The sequence below is a fragment of the Narcine bancroftii genome, chromosome 13 (genome assembly GCF_036971445.1).
Source record: "Narcine bancroftii isolate sNarBan1 chromosome 13, sNarBan1.hap1, whole genome shotgun sequence".
NCBI classification, from domain to species: domain Eukaryota; kingdom Metazoa; phylum Chordata; class Chondrichthyes; order Torpediniformes; family Narcinidae; genus Narcine; species Narcine bancroftii.
In genome coordinates, this window is record NC_091481.1 from 76110230 (window position 1) to 76127052 (window position 16823).

At 46.6% G+C, this 16823-nt stretch overlaps 1 protein-coding gene across 1 annotated transcript; it reads left to right on the forward strand.

Moving 5' to 3' along the window:
- Window positions 1-1121: 1121 nt before the first annotated feature.
- On the forward strand, window positions 1122-14430 carry LOC138747925 (NF-kappa-B inhibitor alpha-like). The gene is made up of 6 exons (XM_069907574.1): window positions 1122-1693; window positions 5912-6011; window positions 6663-6879; window positions 8625-8713; window positions 9943-10203; window positions 12222-14430. Exons 1-6 carry the CDS (start codon window positions 1473-1475, stop codon window positions 12270-12272), a joined length of 939 nt encoding a protein of 312 aa, XP_069763675.1. The 5' UTR covers window positions 1122-1472; the 3' UTR covers window positions 12273-14430.
- The last annotated feature ends 2393 nt before the right edge of the window (window positions 14431-16823 follow it).

Genomic DNA, 16823 nt, shown 5'->3' on the forward strand with positions numbered 1-16823 from the left:
TCTCGGTGCCACAAGGCTCCTACCACCAGGTTCAGGAACAGCGGCTCCCCCTCCACCGTCAGACTCCTCAACGACAAACCCAATCAGGGACTCATTCAAGGACCCTGACTTGTGCACTTTATTGATTTTCTTTTTGTTCTCACTGTGTGGTACAGTCAGTTTGTTTATGTTTGTTTATTTATTTACAATTGAGTACAGTTTTATTTTGCACAACCAATAAGTGGTAATTCTGCCTGGCCAGCAGGAAAAGGGAATCCCAGGGTTGTAAGAGATGTGATTGTATGAACTCTGACAATAAATCTGAAAATCTATAAGGATCCAGTGCAGAAGAAGTGATGAGCTGTGGGGTAGATCAGCTATAATTGTACTGCACGGTGGGGCAGGTTCAAGGGCTGAGTGACCCACTCCTGCTCTTGGATAACCACAAGGCAGGCATCAGATATCCCAGACAAAGCGTGCAGGTCAGACACCATTCACGGAAGGAACTGGGCTTCGGGACTGCGGCGGGCATCATTCTCCTCCGTGCACCAGCCCCAGAGACACAGGTTCAATCCTGATCCATGGAGTATGAAGGCAAAGTAGCCTTTTTAAAAAAAGGCAAGAATTCAAATCATGTGCCATTGGCCATCATTTCTAAACCATTGGCCATCATTTCTAAATAAGCACCGACAAAAAAAAAGCTCAGTGGGTAAAGCAGCATCTGTGGGAAGAGAAGGGGGTTGGGGTCTACAAGCAGAGGAAGCTGCTCTGTGATGCGGGGTTGGCGCAGCATGGATGAGGTGGGCAGGATGTCTCCTGTAGTCACCGGGCAGTGGCTCAGGACTGTGTCAACCGCACCTTCTCAAGACCCAATTCACCTCGTCATGCTCCCAGCCCTCACAGGCAACTCTCCCCCCCACCCCCACTGCAAGGAAGAAGGACTCAGGCGCCGAAACGTCTCCTTTAGATGATGGAAAAGACTGGCTGAGTTCCTCCAGCATTTCGGTGCGTTTATCTCATCAGCCCACCCTGTGGATGGTTTTCCAGGTCACCCCCATTGCAAGGTGTCCTGAACGAGACATCTGCAGCGACTCGAGGTACATCCATTCAGGTTTTTGAAGGAAAACGTCAATGGGTTTGAAGGGTGTTTCTTCCCTCTGCTCGATACATTAGCAAACTTGTGAATGGACATTCACTTTTAAACCTGAATTTTTAAAAATACTCCAATAGGGGAAATTGGAAACAAGGAAATAAGGCTTTCTTTTCATTGCAAAGTACTGTAATCTCATTAGTCACATTTGAAAAGCACCCGGAGTCACGCGTTGGGTATTCCCCTGGTTAAATTCGGCAGAAGGGGAGGTGGAGTTACAGCCATAAAGTCCCTACGCTATTAATAACTATCCCCACCTACGAAACAGAACCTTCAGTTTAAGTCCAAGTCCCCGTCAGTGTCGCGCGTCCAGGCGAAATCTGACCACTCACTCCTCGCTACAATGGCTGAGCTCTCGGTCAACATCAGAAGGCCTCTGGAATTTGACAGGAGCAGGTTAAATAAGCAAGCCAAGGGGCTGGAGGTTGAGCGGCTGGACAGTGGGATTGACTCCATGCCGGAGGGCAGCATGAACAGCGTGACCGAGCAAATGGAGAATCTGAACGTTATCAGTGAGATTGTGACCCCGAGCTGGGCACAGTTCAGGACTGAAGATGGGGATACGTAAGTGTTTCACGTTTGATACAATTTCTAGCCATATTGATACAATGTATCCTTTCTCAGCTTGACATTGATACAATATATCTTTGCGGGAGTCGTTCGATTTGATACAATGTATCTTTTTAACAACAATGTATCTTCTTAACTACAATGTATCTTCTTAACAACAAAACTACTTTTTAGATGCAACTTATCCTTTTAGATACTCTATAAATTTTGAATGCACCTCGTGTGATACATTGCACCTTTTTAATCCATCTCCGTGAATGATGAATCACCGGAATGAAACAGAAGGGATTGCATTTCCAACTGCGAAAATGAATTTGTGCCTCGCCCCCCAGGACCCTTGCCGCTTGCAGAGAGATGGTGTTGGCCCCTTTGCCTCCATTAGCAAGGTCGAGATGCAAATGGGTGGAGCGGGACACGTTTAGACTCGGCTTTAGAAGGGGATCAACATAGCGAGCTCTCTGGACGACACCAGATTGTTCGGGCTTTTAACCGCTGGAGCGGGAGTCGAACCCGCAGTTCTGAGGCGAGGGGGGTCAGACCCTCCTTATTGCATGTTTCACGCTTGAGGAACGTGTGATACGTGGCTTGTTTTTTGAAAGGATAGTGAGACGGTCTTAAAATAAACGTGGGAAGAAGCGGTGGAAATGTACAAAAGAATCTGTGTGGGAGCGATAGAGAAGGAGGGGGTGTCATTTATGTGGGTCAGAAAGAGCAGACTTCAGAATCCGAGGCGTGTCAGGCGGGTAGACATGCAGCCCCCAGCCCACAGCTGATGCTCAAACCTGGATGAACCGTGAGACAAACTAAGCACGTGTTTAGGGCACAAGAGAAGGGGGCACCACCGAGTCCCCCCCCCCCCCCCACAGGGCCGGATTTACCATGCTGCAGCTGAACAGGGCCCCTCAATAAATGTGGAGGGGGGGGGGAATGGGACATACACAAGTTTATATAGTTGTGGGGTCTGGCCTGGAAGAAATTTTAAATCTATTCATATTCAGCATTTATTGAGTCTTAAATGTTTTCTCAGACAATGGAAGACTCGAGGGGCCCTGCTGATGCTTTAAATGAGCTGAGAGGAGGCCTCGAACTAACTTGGAACCCAGTCAGAATCTTCTCTTTCCAATGTTTCTCGGTGACCCCCCCACCAGGCTCTGTCCTCTTCCCTCTGCACCCAGCGGCACAAGGGACAGCTTCTTCCCCACTGCCATTGGATTCCTGAATGATCAATGAACACTACTTCAACTTTTTGTGGACTTTTGAAAAAATTTATTTTGTAAATGTTTTTACTGTTTCGCTGCTACTACAACAACAAAAAACTTGGTGAGGTGTTCAATACAATAAATTCTAATTCCTGCAGGAATGGTAGCATTTAATTCCTATCCCTTCCTCCCCCCAGTACTTAATTCATGGCATCAATCAAGGTCCGTTGGAGTCCAGTTCTTCACTTCTAAAACTGTTAATGTTATCGAAAAGAACTGTAGTGGGCGAGGGGGTGGTGAACTTACTGAGAAAGGAGAAGGTTGCTGGGTGATCTGATAAAGGCAGACCTCCTGAGGATGCTGCAAGAGCTGCTGAGTTCCTCCAGCATTTGTTTCTATCTACACCCAGAGACCAGTTGGTCAAAGTGGAGCTGAGGGTCAATAAAAGGAAAAGTGAAATTTCATTACCCAGTGAGTGGTGAGAATGAGGAACCTGACACCACAGGAAGTGGTTGAGGCGAACTACTTAACTGGAAGCTGGGTAATCTGGGAGAGTGGAAAAGGAGGATATTGTGGTTGGGGCAGAAGTGCCAGCAGGACAGGTTGGGCTGAAAGGTCTCCATCTAATTTTCAAAGTCATTTTGGCTCCATTTTCTTTCAGGGTATCTCGTTAATCGTGTGCAAAATACCCTGTTCTTCGTGGATTTTGTTCAAGAAAATTTCCCATGGGCAAATGGTGGGAAAATTCCCATACTTCCCTGACCATTAATTGGCTGGGTTGTTATCAGAAAAGATGGTATATTCTTGCAGAAAACTTTGGCAAAGAAAAGTCACAACTTCTACCCAGCCTCTGCCAACTCACCCACCTGAAAAATAATTGGAATGCTTTGGGTACAAATCCCACATGGTGTGATATTAAGAACATCCAGGATTCTACACTGGGAAGTACCTCCAAGCTGGTAGCAGAGACTGAATGAGTGATATTCCTGGCTCAAAGCAGGCAGTAATTTTGAAAGCTGACCATTGGGGAAACCTCAGTGGAAACATTTTGATTCCAATGTACACAGGGTTTGAGATGGAAAATGATGACTTCATCTCAGCCATCACACCCTGAGAATTACTGGAGCCTTCCTTCTTGGCTTGATGTCTGAACAGTGGTTCAGAGGGCTGTGGTACCTGTCTCATCTGTTTGGAATCTAATGTTATCTAATTAACCTGCCAAATAAAACATGTAGAGACCGTCCACTTGCATAGAAAATGCCTGATTGAGCACATGTGGAGCTGACCTCTTGGCCCCAGAGACTGAGAGCTGGAGAGTAACTAAACATCTCCATTTAACCAAAGTAGAGACACAGTGTTGGAGAAACTCACACAGTGCACTTTATATCATAAAGATAGATGCATAATCAGTGTTTTGAGCTGGAGCCCTTCAATGAGATATGAGCAAAATGTAGGCAGGCACCCAAACAAAATGGTGGGGGGGGTAGGGGGTAGGAGCCCAGACCCACAGGCAGGAGGTCTGTCTGCATCATTGACTGGAATTTCCCAGTAGCCAACCATTTCAATTCTGCACCCCACTCCCATGCTGACATGTCTGTCACCTGCCAAATCAAGGGCACCTGTAAAATGGAGGAGCAAGACCCAATATTCTGACTAACCGGATGGCTTTAATTGACATTTCTGGTTTCTGCTGGCCCACTCCCCCTTCTCCCTCCCTTCCCCATCTCTCTGTCTTCTTTCCTCCAGCTCTCCACCCCCTTCCCTCTCCATTCACTGACCATTCCCTTTTCCCCTTTTTGCTGCTGTGCTCTCCCTCCCTTATCCACCTATTACTTTCTGCCTGTAGTACTGTGCCATTCCCCAACAGCCCCTCTCCCCCTCCCCACTGTTTTGTTTGGGCTGACATTCTGCTCATACCTCGATCGAGCCTGAAATGTTGGTTCTGTATCTTTAACTTTGCTACATAAAATACAGTTTTTGACCTGCTGAGATTCTTCAGAATGGTTTTGTCTGCAGTGTGCTACTGACACTCCTCAGTGAGAAACACATGACTGCTTGTGTGGTGGGATCTTGAGCAAACAACAAGCTGCTGGGGGAATCCAGCAGGTCAGGCAGTGTCTGTGGGGAGAAATGGTATGTTGACATTTTGGGTTGGATTTGGTTATTGAGACTGAAATAAAAAGGGAGTTATATTTGATGAATGAAGGGAGACGGTTAGGACAGGGTAGGTGAGAGATATAAACCAAAGGACATGGATGAAAATGGAAATGTTTAGGGGGAACAGTAGAGGGGACTTCTTCACACAGGGAGTGGTGGGAGTGTGGAACGAGCTGCCAGCTGAAGTGGTGAATGTGGGCTCAATTTTAACATTTAATAAAAAAAATTTGGACTGGGTCATAGATGGGAGGGATATGGAGGTCTATGGACTGTGGGACTAGGCAGATTAATAGTTTGGCAAAGGCTACAAGGGCCAAAAAGGCTGATTTATGTACTAGGGATCTGCAGTTTTTTATTCAGTAGGTGTGGAGGGACAAAATTGAGGCCTTTTGCTGAGGACAGACAGCTCAGCATCTGAGAGGGGAAAGTGGCCTTAATAAAGGGTCCTAGTCCGAACCATTTCTACTCTGACCCACTGAGTACCTCCAGCTTCTCCGAGCTTACATTTGCTAACTGCCTTGCAGTGTTTCACTTTGCTAAAAGGCGCTCTGCAAATGCTGCTGCTGTTTGGGTGAGGAGGAGAGAGGGCCATGAGGAAGTTCTTTCTGGAACGGATTCCTTTTCAGCTTCCTTTCCGCTGTGATGAAACCAGCAAGGCCTTTTACTGTAAAGATTGATTTGGGAATTTCCCTATTGCCGTTGGTGGAGTTTGCAGACCATCTCCTGATGATTTTTGTTTCACAGCTGAAGATGGTTACTCCCTCCTGCCATCAGGAAAAGTATGCAGTTTACTCAGAGCTTCCTCCTGGCCTGTTGTTTCAGCATTCTAATTTTTCTCTCTTTTGTTTGAATTCAGGTTTCTTCACCTGGCCATCCTGCACAACTGCCCGGACATTGCCATCCTCCTCCTCCAATCCGATACGTCCATCATTGATCTGTCCAACTCTTCCAAGCAGGTGAGTGTTCTGCCCACCCGACCAGTTCACCAATCCTGCCCCCTGGTCACCAGCTCTTGACTGCCCCAGGCTCATCCGTGCCTCAACCGTCAAAAGGAATGGTTGGCTAAAATTTGTAGTGGACTAAATTTGGCAAGCAAACTCCGCATTCAGCGGATTTTCCACACCTCTTTTGTCTCCAAACTCAGCTACCTGGTATCTTGACATGTGACCCACCCCGCCCCCACCCATAACACTCCTGTCCCATATCCCAAACTCCCCTGACGTGACCTATGGCAGCACCTATACCTGCATAGGATCCCATTTAAAGTTCACCTCCATCTCCCCCTCTAAATGTGGGCAGAATCTCTGCTTTCCCCCACCCCACTGAAGGCTCATGCCTATGGTCATGGAATGTGGAGAGTAAGTTGCTGGTTTCTGGCTTGTACAGTGAACAACAGCCACAAAAAAAAGACAAACACGGCATGCAGGCCAATTACATTTTATTTTAAAGAGCTAGCATGAATATTGTGGGCTGAATGGCCTCATTCTCTGCTGATGGTGGGTGGGTCAGAGAAGTCTTGAACCCTTCTGCTTGCTGAATCTTTGATCCTGCCTGATCTTTTTTAAAAAAAATCCCAATTTTTGTTTCCCTTCCGTTTTTCCCTCCAGACGCCGCTGCACATGTCGGTCATCATGGGCTTGCTGGAGGTGACCAGGGAGCTGGTGGAGGCCAGGGCGGATCTGGAGTGCACAGACAACCAAGGCAACACTGCCTTGCACCTGGCCTGTGAACAGGAAAACCTGGAATGCATTAGCTCGCTCTTGGACCCACTCCTGACTGGAAGCAGAGGTCAACGACAGAACCTGGAAAAGCACAACTACAACGGTACTTGTTGCATTGTTTACTTGGTCCTAGAGAACTGAAGCCAGAGTGGGCTAACTAGTGACACAGACACTCTCATTTTGTTGACTCTCCTGGTCTTGTCTCCACCTTGTATAAAAAAAGGATACCCAAGAACCGTGATCTCAGTTTCTTTTTCCTCACAGATTGCCTAAAGTATTCCTTTTCTTACTGTGGAGCACATAAGAAACCCACTGTGGGGATGGTCCACAGTCTAGAGTCTTCCCATTAGCAGGCACTGAGGGGCTGAGATGGGGGAAGAAGAGAGAGAGGCCACTCAAACAACTGGTGGGGGGGGGGATGACAAGATGCCACAGGGGTGGTAAAATTGATGAGAATTTATAGATATAAATTCCAGGTTCCACCACCACGCCTGGCAATGCATTCCAGGCTCCACAACTGTGTTTATTTTAAAATCAAGATTTGCTGCTGTCATCTCCCCTAAACTTGCCTCCCGTAGAAGGGAAATGTATGGAAACAAAATGAAGGGTGGGAAGAGACTTTGAACAAGTTTCCTTTTGTAAATAATTTGTTATGAATAAAATCGATTTTTGAGTTTTTAAAAAAAAAAATGCAAGAAACCCACAGCCCCTGCTCAGTTCGACATCAGGATTTCAGTTTTGTTTGAATGGGGACGTTCTTTTGAGAATTTTTTTTTGGGGGGGGGGTAGTTTTCTCCTCCTCAAATGTACAACCTTGCTTGCTTATTATATCTGCAATGCTTGCCTTCACCAAGGGTTACCTGTAACAAACCTACAGACATCCAGCTTTCTGCAGGCCAAGAGACATTGCCTTAGAAAAAGATTGGAAGTAGATGTGATGTGGGGGGGGGGGGGGGTTGCAAGACTGTGCAAGGAGGGGTATAGAACTCTAGCTGCAGCACCCACACTGCTACAAAGCAGAACCTTTTTCTTGCGTTGGTAAGAAGAGGGCACATATTGTTGTGTAGTTCTTACACACAGTGTAGGTAGATTTTGACTCTTGTACAACTTGGGCAAGGAGCATGAAGTGGATGAATAAATTTTTAAATTTAGACATACAGCACAGTAACAAGCCATTTCAGCCATGAACCCATGCCACCCTGTTGACCTACAACCTCCATAGGTTTTGAAGGGTGGGAGGAAACCAGAGCACCTAGAGGAATCTCATGCAGACACAGGGAGAATGCTCTCCTTGCAGAGAGTGCTGAACTAGAACACCAATTGCTGGGCCTGTAACAGCATTATGGTGGCCTATACGAAAGAAAATGGAAGGGACAGGGTTGTTATCCTATAGATGGATGGTGGCTGGGAGGGGATAACATGGTGTTAACACCACTAGTGGCCCTGTATTTGTGCTGCTTATTTGGAACAGGATTCTGACCCCTTTTATGGGTTAGGGTGACAGGGTGGTGGGGGGTGGGGGGGGAGGGGAACTGCTTTAGTTGATCCACCTTGGTAGATGCGAACAGCAGGAAGCTAATTCAACTGCAGGAACCTGTCCGTAAAGCCAGCGTCGACACTGTAAACCCCACCTCCAATTAGATGGTGAATGATCACCGTGGCTTCAAGTTGTTGAACTTGATTAAAGTAGCAAGGTCAGGGAAGTGAGGGTCTTGCTCACGGGATGCACCAGGGAAATGCATTACGTGGTGTCTGGAGTGCAGTGTGGAAGTGTGACGTGTGTGTCTTCCAAACCCCCCCCCCACCCTCCATTGAAGTGAAGACGAAAGTATTTCTCTGTGGTTACAGGTTACACGTGTCTGCATATTGCAGTGATGAAAGGTCATCATGAGGCAGTTCAGAAACTGTTGGATTCTGGAGCCGATGTTAACACTCGGGTAAGTCTTCTGCTGTCTGTCCCCACTACTACAGGACAGTTTTATCCACTCGGGAGACGATGGACACCATCCCAGACTGAGAAGGTGGGGAGTTGCCTTCTTGAGCTTCTGGAGAAGATGCTCCTAAAGTCCTGTTAGCCAGAGACGTCCAGGATCTAGATCCAGCATCACCTTGCCCTTGTCTCCATGCTCTCTTTAAATTTCTGAGATTGTAGAGCACCGGGACTGAATGTGGAGAGTAAGTGGTGACGTTCCACTGGTTGAAGGTGGTCAGTGTGTAATGCTTGTTCCTGTTCCTATCTGGAGGTTCTTACGATCTTGTTGCATGCAGGCACAGGGTGTTTTTTTACCACAAGAACGAACTTGCATCTGTATAGGTCCTCCACCTCAGGAGATTCCCAATACTTTACAGCCACAAAGATTCTATCTAGTGCCCATTGCAAACTTGGCGCACAATAAGCTCCAACAAACTGCTATCCTGATTGGAGTTGGTTCTTTCGGAGGGGAGCGGTGATGAAGTGTGGACCCTTCACTGGGGCAGTCTTGGTCATCGGGCTGTTGGAAGAATATCATTAACCTGGAACAGGTCAACAAAAGATGCACCAGAATGTAACTGGGGTTGGTAGACATGAGTTATGAGGAGAGGCTTTTTACCCTCAAGTGTAGGAAGCTGAGGGTTGCCACCAAATAATGAGGGGCATAGACAAGTCATTGGCCTTTCCCCAGGTTAGGGCAGTCTAAAACAAGAGGATATAGGTCTCAGGTGAGAAGGGAAAGATTTACAAGGGACCTGATGGGCAACCTTTTCCTCACTGAGGTTGCTGGGCATGTGGAACGTGTTGCCTGAGGGGAATGGAGGCCAGAACAACCACCATATTTAAACAGCAGTTGAACTGGTACAGGGAATGGAAAGGTTTAGAGCAGAGGTTCTTAACCTTTTTTTCCACATGTATTCGACCTTCCCTTACTAACCACAGACCACCTGTAGTATCCTATGCCATAGGTGGTCTGTGGTTAGTAAGGGATTACTTAAGGTGGTAGGTGAGTGGGAGGAAAAAAAGGTTCAGAACCACTGATTTAGAGGGATGTGGGACGAGCTTAGATAGGCAACTTGGCTGACATGAAGGAGATGGGCTGAAGGGTCTGTTTCCATGCATTGCTCTATAACATTCTGAAATCTGGCTGAATCTCTACCACTGGAGTAATTAACGTTCTGTATGTGTCCACAGGAACCGAACAGCGGCAGGACTGCCCTACATCTGGCGGTTGAGTTCCAGTGCAGAGAAATGGTGTATCTCCTCATTGAACGTGGTGCAGATGTGAACCGACTGATGTACAACAGCTGCACAGCCTTGCACCTGACTGCAGGCCGACCGGATCTGGAGATCCAGAACCGGCTTTTCCAGCTGACCAACTCCGAGCTGATGCCACTGCTTGAGTTCATGGATTCTGACTCCGAAGCAGACTGGGACATCCACTCCGACTGCGATGTAAGTGTCCACCACATTGAGACTTGCGCGGCGAGATGGCTTGAGGTGTTGGGCAGGGAGCTCAGCAAACCCTAGATGAGGCATTAAATTGGGGTTCTCCGGAATTAGTCCGAGCAGCAATTTAGTTACTGGGCTGTCAGCAGGGCTCTCGATCACTGATCTAGGAAACCAAATTCAAATCTTGTGGCAGCATCTTAATCCAAGTTAATAAATTAAACTGGGCTCTGTTCTAGTGACCATGAAACTTCAGGATTGTTGACCCATAAAATACCTTCAGGGAAGAAATCTACTATCCTCACCCAGTCTATCATGGGTTTTCCCCCAGGGTAATGGAATCTAAAACTGGAGGGAATAAATTTAAAATGTGATGAGAAAGATTTAAAAAGGACATGGTTAGTGTAACACTGTCACAGCAGTGACCTTGGTTCGAATCCTACACTGTCTTTAAGGAATTTGTACGTTCTCCCCGTGTCTGCATGGGTTTCCTCCAGGTGCTCTGGTTTCTGCCCACCATTTGAAATGTTTGGGGTTTGCAGGTTAATTGGGTGTAATTGGGTGACAAGGGCTGGTGAACCAGAAGGGCCTGAGTACCACCTCCTTCTTCACACTGAAGAAGGCGGGGATATGGAATGAGGTGCTTGGTGGGGGTAGAGGAAGGAAGCCAAAATGACATTGCGACAAGAGACCTGGAAAGAAAGTTGAGGAACGTGGACTGAATGCAGGCAAATGGGAATAGCTTGGTCAGTACGAATAAGTTGGGACTCCATGATCAATGAGACCAGTATTCCTTGAGATTTGATCTAGTATCAGATGAATTAATGGAGTAATCTTTAACAGCCTCCTCATTAAAAGGATAAACAATTACTGCCAGATGTCAACTTCTAGAGCAGCCATTTTCAATGGGGTCCATCTGGCTCCCTTGGAGGGGGGGGTGGAATTCAGGACATTTCATTAAAAGCCTTGTTTTCTTTTCACCTAGTGTAACATTAATATTTTTATGTAGTGGAGAAGTACAGAAGAAACCAAAACTTGACTGCTTCAAAGGGAAGTGGGCCCATAAACTCTCAGCAGAGGCCTAGGTGGCAGGGAGGGAATATCAGTAAAAGAGTTGAGAATGGCTGGTCTAGAGAACACAAAACCTTTTTGTATAACAAAGTCGATGCTGAGGTGACTTTGCTAATGAAGATCGGAACAGTTCTCCTTGGAGACCAGTGTTGATCCCTCAGTTAACATCATATTTGAGGGGAGATGAAAGGTTTCCTCCAGGGGCTCCAGTTTCCTCCCACTTTTCAAAATGTACTGGGGGCTGTAGGTCAATTGGGTGTAATTGGGCGGCACGGGCTTGTGGGCTGAAAGGGCCTGTTACTGTGCTGTATGTCTAAATTAAAAAATTTGCTGGGTTCTCCTTCTCTCGCATCCTTGTCGAGGACAAGGCAGGTTTCTGGCCTAACTATCCCTCCTCCAGTGAACCTGCACTCCCATCCTGGGAGCTTCAGCCCACTCTCTTGCACTCCACTCTCTTGTGAATGAGGAGTGAGAGGCCTCAATGGGGTAGGCAGTCAGATCTTTACCTCCCAGGGCAAACTGTTACACACTAGAGGACGCTTTTAAGGGGAGGGAGATGTGTAGGTTAAATATTTAACAGGGAGTGGAGGGTTCTTGAAGTGAGCCTGATGGTTCTAGTGCTGGAAGCAGGTGCAGTAAAACCCCTCAATGCCAGATAAGTGAATTTGCCGATTGCTTGAGGATGCATGGATTGGCGAACAAATGGGGAGGCGTGCCAATTTTAAACTTGTACTGTATAATAGTTGCATTGAAGAGACTTCTAGAGAGACACATGTATATGAAGGGAGCGGAATGCCCAAGTTTAATTTGGGCATTGTGTCCAGCACAGACATGTGGGTTGAAGGGCCTGTTCCTTCTTAATGTTAATAAGATTCCAAAACACCACAAGACTGCAGTATTAGAGGACAGGCAGGAGAAAAGTTGCTGACCATTTCCTGATTTGTGTTTTACAGATGCCACTGGATTATGACGATCTTCAAATAGGAGGCCACTCCCTCCACTGAATCCTGGGTACGAATCAGTGGACTTTCACAATCCAACTGCAACCACAATCCTGTATTAAAGTGGAGCTACCAGCACACAACCACCCATGCTGGATCCCAGTCTCCCTTGCTCTTCTCTTGAGAGAGCCACGGCTGCCTCGAATTCCAAGGTCAGCTCGCCACTCTATCCATTGACGCACTTCTCAGCGCTCGCTGAAACTAGTGTGTTGAGGGAGGGTTTAGGAGATTGGCTGAAGCAGGGGAGGGCTGGACGATGTCACTGGGCCACCCTACCCCAGTCCATAGATCATTCTGTGCTCTGCTGAACTTTGAACCATGTGCCGACTGACAAATAAGATGGTGGGTGGGGAAGCAAAGCTGGAGTGAGCCCTGTCTTGATGTCTTGTGACCATCTCCCTCCTCCTGCACCCGGGACCTGTGCACCAAGCTTGCGCAGTCAGGATGAGGGGTGCAAAATAAAAGTTGTCATTGGATGTTACTTGGGTTTTGAAGCTGCCCATTGGAACGGGGACTTGGGTTGCCAGTGTCTGTAGGCAGAAATCTACAGGGAATTTGGAGCTGCTGCAATTCTGTTCTGCAGCTTATTGGCCTGCAAGGCACTGTCCCATCATGTGGGAAGTCACAGGGGGCTGGTGCGCGAATAAGAGCCTCCTGTGGTTGGGCCTGAGTTCCACACTGGTATCCCTACCCTTGGAGCTACCTTTTCTCCAGCCTTCTGTATCTGAGCTCTAGAACTTGGTGACTTTAGGACCAGAGTCTATTCTTCTTGTGGAACCTGTCTGGCGCGGGGAAGCAGTTACGCATTGATCTCCTTGGTTCTTTCTCACCACACCTTTGTAACACCAGTGCCATGGTCTTGTGTTTCTTGTGCATCCTTTTCTTTGGTTAAATGATGACCCATGTATTCACTCCAGCTGGAGACAACCTGATGGCCGGCCAGCCGCTGCATTGGATGTGACAGATGTAATTGCTGCGACTTGCTGCAGACACATTAGACACTAATCCTTTCAATTAAATCTTTTGTATCTGACTGAATTAGAAACTCGAAGTACATTTGTTTAAGGTCAATGAAATGCAAAAGGGAATATTATGCATTGTATCATGCTTTTTGTTCTTTGTTACCTTTTTCTATTATCCTGGTTCTGTTGTCATCTCTGCAAGTGTATGTTCAACAATGGTCGTACTGTGAAACTGATCCGTTCTTTAACTATCTGGTAATCATGATGTTTCCATGACCCCCTGGGAATGTTTATCCTGAGGTCCCTTTAACTCTAAAGCCAGGGTTTCGGCATTCCCCGCTGATTTAGTCTACCATTCAATATCAGTTTAAAAAATGAAATAAAAGTGTTACCAAAAGGGGAAACTCCAGGCAATCTGCTGGCCTGGCACTGCCAAACTCGTGAGTGTGCTGGACTAATGGAATTTTATTGTACTGTCATGTGGGCAGTGCCCAGAAATGGATTTAAGCCCAGTGACCTGGGCTGGATTATCTGGGCCTCTCCCACCAACTTAAATTCAGAGTTATTTGCCTTTGGACTGAGATTATTTATTAAAAGATCGAAAATTAAGATGGTTATATGTTGTAGAAGATGGGAAAAGATCATTTGTCTGTCAATTTGTCCTTCCGATTCTCTCACTGGTTAAGCCTGATGGAGATCCAGGTCATCTCCCATCAGTGCTGATGGAAGGGACAAGTTCCTCTGGTTACTGACCCTATCTCATGCCTGACCTCCCGATCTGGATCACGGCAACCAAGTGCTTTCCATTAATCCTGTTTCACACAATCTCACCACGCAATCTTGTCACTTCTCAGAGTCGAGGAGGTTTACCTCCTTTCCCACCAACAAAACAATTTTGATCAGCAAGTAGAGGAATGAATCTCAGTGTAGCTCCAGGGGAGGGATTGAATGATTATAATTCATCAGTTATTATTGTATGTATCAGTCCAAAAAGGCCTCGAAACCTGGGGCAGTGTTACAGAACCCTTCTGCATTGAATATCACAGGTTTATAAAATCAAACTACTGAAAACTTTATTTGTTGCTTTGGGAATTTTCACCAATTTATGTAATGAAACCAGAGATTGCATAAAAATGAACTTGCATTTGTATATGATAGCCTACAAAGTTTATTTTTTCTATTAAATAATGGAAAAACCAGTCCATGTTGTGTTGTGTTTTGAAGTGGGGATTTGGTGAGATTATAAAGTTTTGCATCAGGGTTGGGTGGGGGTGGTGTTCAGGGAAGGACAGACATGACGCTTCCCTTTGCTTTGGTCTTCAATGTGCCTAGTCTGGAATCTGGGGCAAAAAGCTGCTGGAACAGCATCAGTTGGAGAAAAGGAATGGTCAATGTTTCAGGATGGAATCCTTCATCAGCCCAAGAGCGGAATGTGAACTGGTTGGGAGGGATTGGACAGAGGACAGTAGAAATTGGAATGGGACTTGTCTGGGCCCAGTTGTCCTTTCCTGAAGCCTCTTACCCAACAGATCTTGATCGAATTCCAGTACTGGCAGCCTTTATCTCTACATATCATTCTCCTCCACCCTAGATGACCCATCTTCCAACGGACCCGTTTGCTTCCTCTGGTCTCTTTCTCCCTTTGTCTGGCATCCGCTGATCAGCTGCCTCTCTGGTTCACCAATCCCTACAGTCTTCCTGTCTAAACCCTCCTACCCCTATCCACATTAAACCTCTACGTTCTCATCTTATAGAACACGACAGCACAATACAGGCCCTTGATGTTGTGCTGACCTATATATTCCTAACAAAAAAGAACTAAACTCTCCCTTCCTCATAACCCTCTGTTTTTTTTTCATCCATGTTCCTGTCTAAGAGTCCCTTAAATGCCCCTAATGTTCCAGCCTCTACCACCACCCCAGCAAGGAATTCCAGGCACCCACAACTTCTTTAAAAAAAAAACTTACCTCTGATGTTTTCCCTAAACTTTCCTCCCTTCACTTTGTACAGAATCTGTCCTGAAAAAGGGGTCCAGCCTGAAACAGCGACCATTTTTGTCCCACTGATGCTACTCAGTTCCTTCAGCAGATTTTTTAAAACCCCAGTTGCTGGATTTAGCTGCAGCTAAGACTGATGGCATTGGGTTTGCGATCACACCTTCTTGGTGTGATCACAGTGCTGGGGTGGGATGTAATCAGAGTTGGCTACTTGCCCATGGGGAAAGGGGGTAGGCAAGAATCTGGATTTGATTATGGAATGCATAATGGAATTTCTATTGCCACTCCAAAGAAGAATATGGGTCAACAATTTAATGCGTCGTTCGAAACAGGGGACTTCCTCTGGAGTGTACTGGGCAGTGCTTGTCTAGACAATGAGCTCGATGCAGTGAGAACCCACATCCTCTCCTCTCCTCTGCAAGCTGAGTGAATGAAGATCTTGGGTGGTGCAATGGTAAAGCCCCAGGGATTTAACCCTGACCTATGAAGTCTACATGCTCTTCCTGTGACTGCGTGGTTTGGCCTCTGGGCAGGTTCCTCCTGCACCCCAAAGGCAGGTTAATTGGCTGCTGTAAATTCCCGTAAGTGGGAGATGGAAATTTTTTAATTTATAAATTTAGACATACAGCATGGTAACAGACCATTCCAGCCCTCAGGTCTGTGCCACCCAATTTACACCCAATTGACCTACAACCCCTGATACGTTTCAAATAGAAACCCATGCAGACGTGGGAAGAACATATAAACTCTACTTACTCAGGAGTTTGCGACGGTTTGGTATGACACCAGAAACCCTGGCAAATTTTTAGAGGTGTGGTGGAAAGTGCTGACCAGCTACATCACTCTCTGCTATGGGAACACCAATACCCCAGAGAGTAGAGTCCTGCAAAAGATACAGCCCACGACATCACAGGCAAAACCATCCCCACTATGGAGTACATCTACAGGGAACGCTGCCATCGGAGGGCAGCAGCAACCATCGAGGATCCACACCACCCAGCCCAGGCTCTGTTCTGGCTGCTGCCATCAGGAAAGAGGTATCGGTGCCACAAGATTCACACCACCAGGTTCAGGAATAGCTGCTACCCCTCCACCATCAGTCCCCTCAATGACAAACTCAATCAGAGACTCATTTAAGGACTCTTGTGCATTTATTGATTTTCTTTGTTCTCTCTGTATTGCACAGTCAGTTTGTTTATATTTGTTATGTTTACACTATGCAGTTTATTTTTACACAACCAATTCATGGTAATTCTGCCATGCCTGCAGGGAAAAGGATTGTCATGTATGTACAATAAATCTGAAACTCCTTACAGACAGAGCAGGATTTGAACCCCAGTTACTGGCGTTGTCACAGGGATGTGCTAGCCACCCTGAAACTGAGGGGAGTTGATGGGAATGTGGAGAGAATAAAAGTGGATCAGTATAAATGGGTAGTTGATGGTCAGCATTGACTTGGAGGGCCGAAGGACTGTTTCCATGCTGCACAGTGTCACCATTTCAGCTTTCTACGTCTCCTTGGTCCACACCCTTGATTACGAGTAATCTGGAGGAAGGAAGTACAAATACGTACTTGGGGCGGCCCCTCGCAGGGC

Coding starts and splice junctions, on each gene's coding strand:
- LOC138747925 (XM_069907574.1), top strand. CDS start 1,473: ATGGCTGAGCTCTCGGTCAACATCAGAAGGCCTCTGGAATTTGACAGG. Junction 1,694..5,911: donor AGGACTGAAGATGGGGATAC/GTAAGTGTTTCA, acceptor GTTTGAATTCAG/GTTTCTTCACCTGGCCATCC. Junction 6,880..8,624: donor GGAAAAGCACAACTACAACG/GTACTTGTTGCA, acceptor CTGTGGTTACAG/GTTACACGTGTCTGCATATT.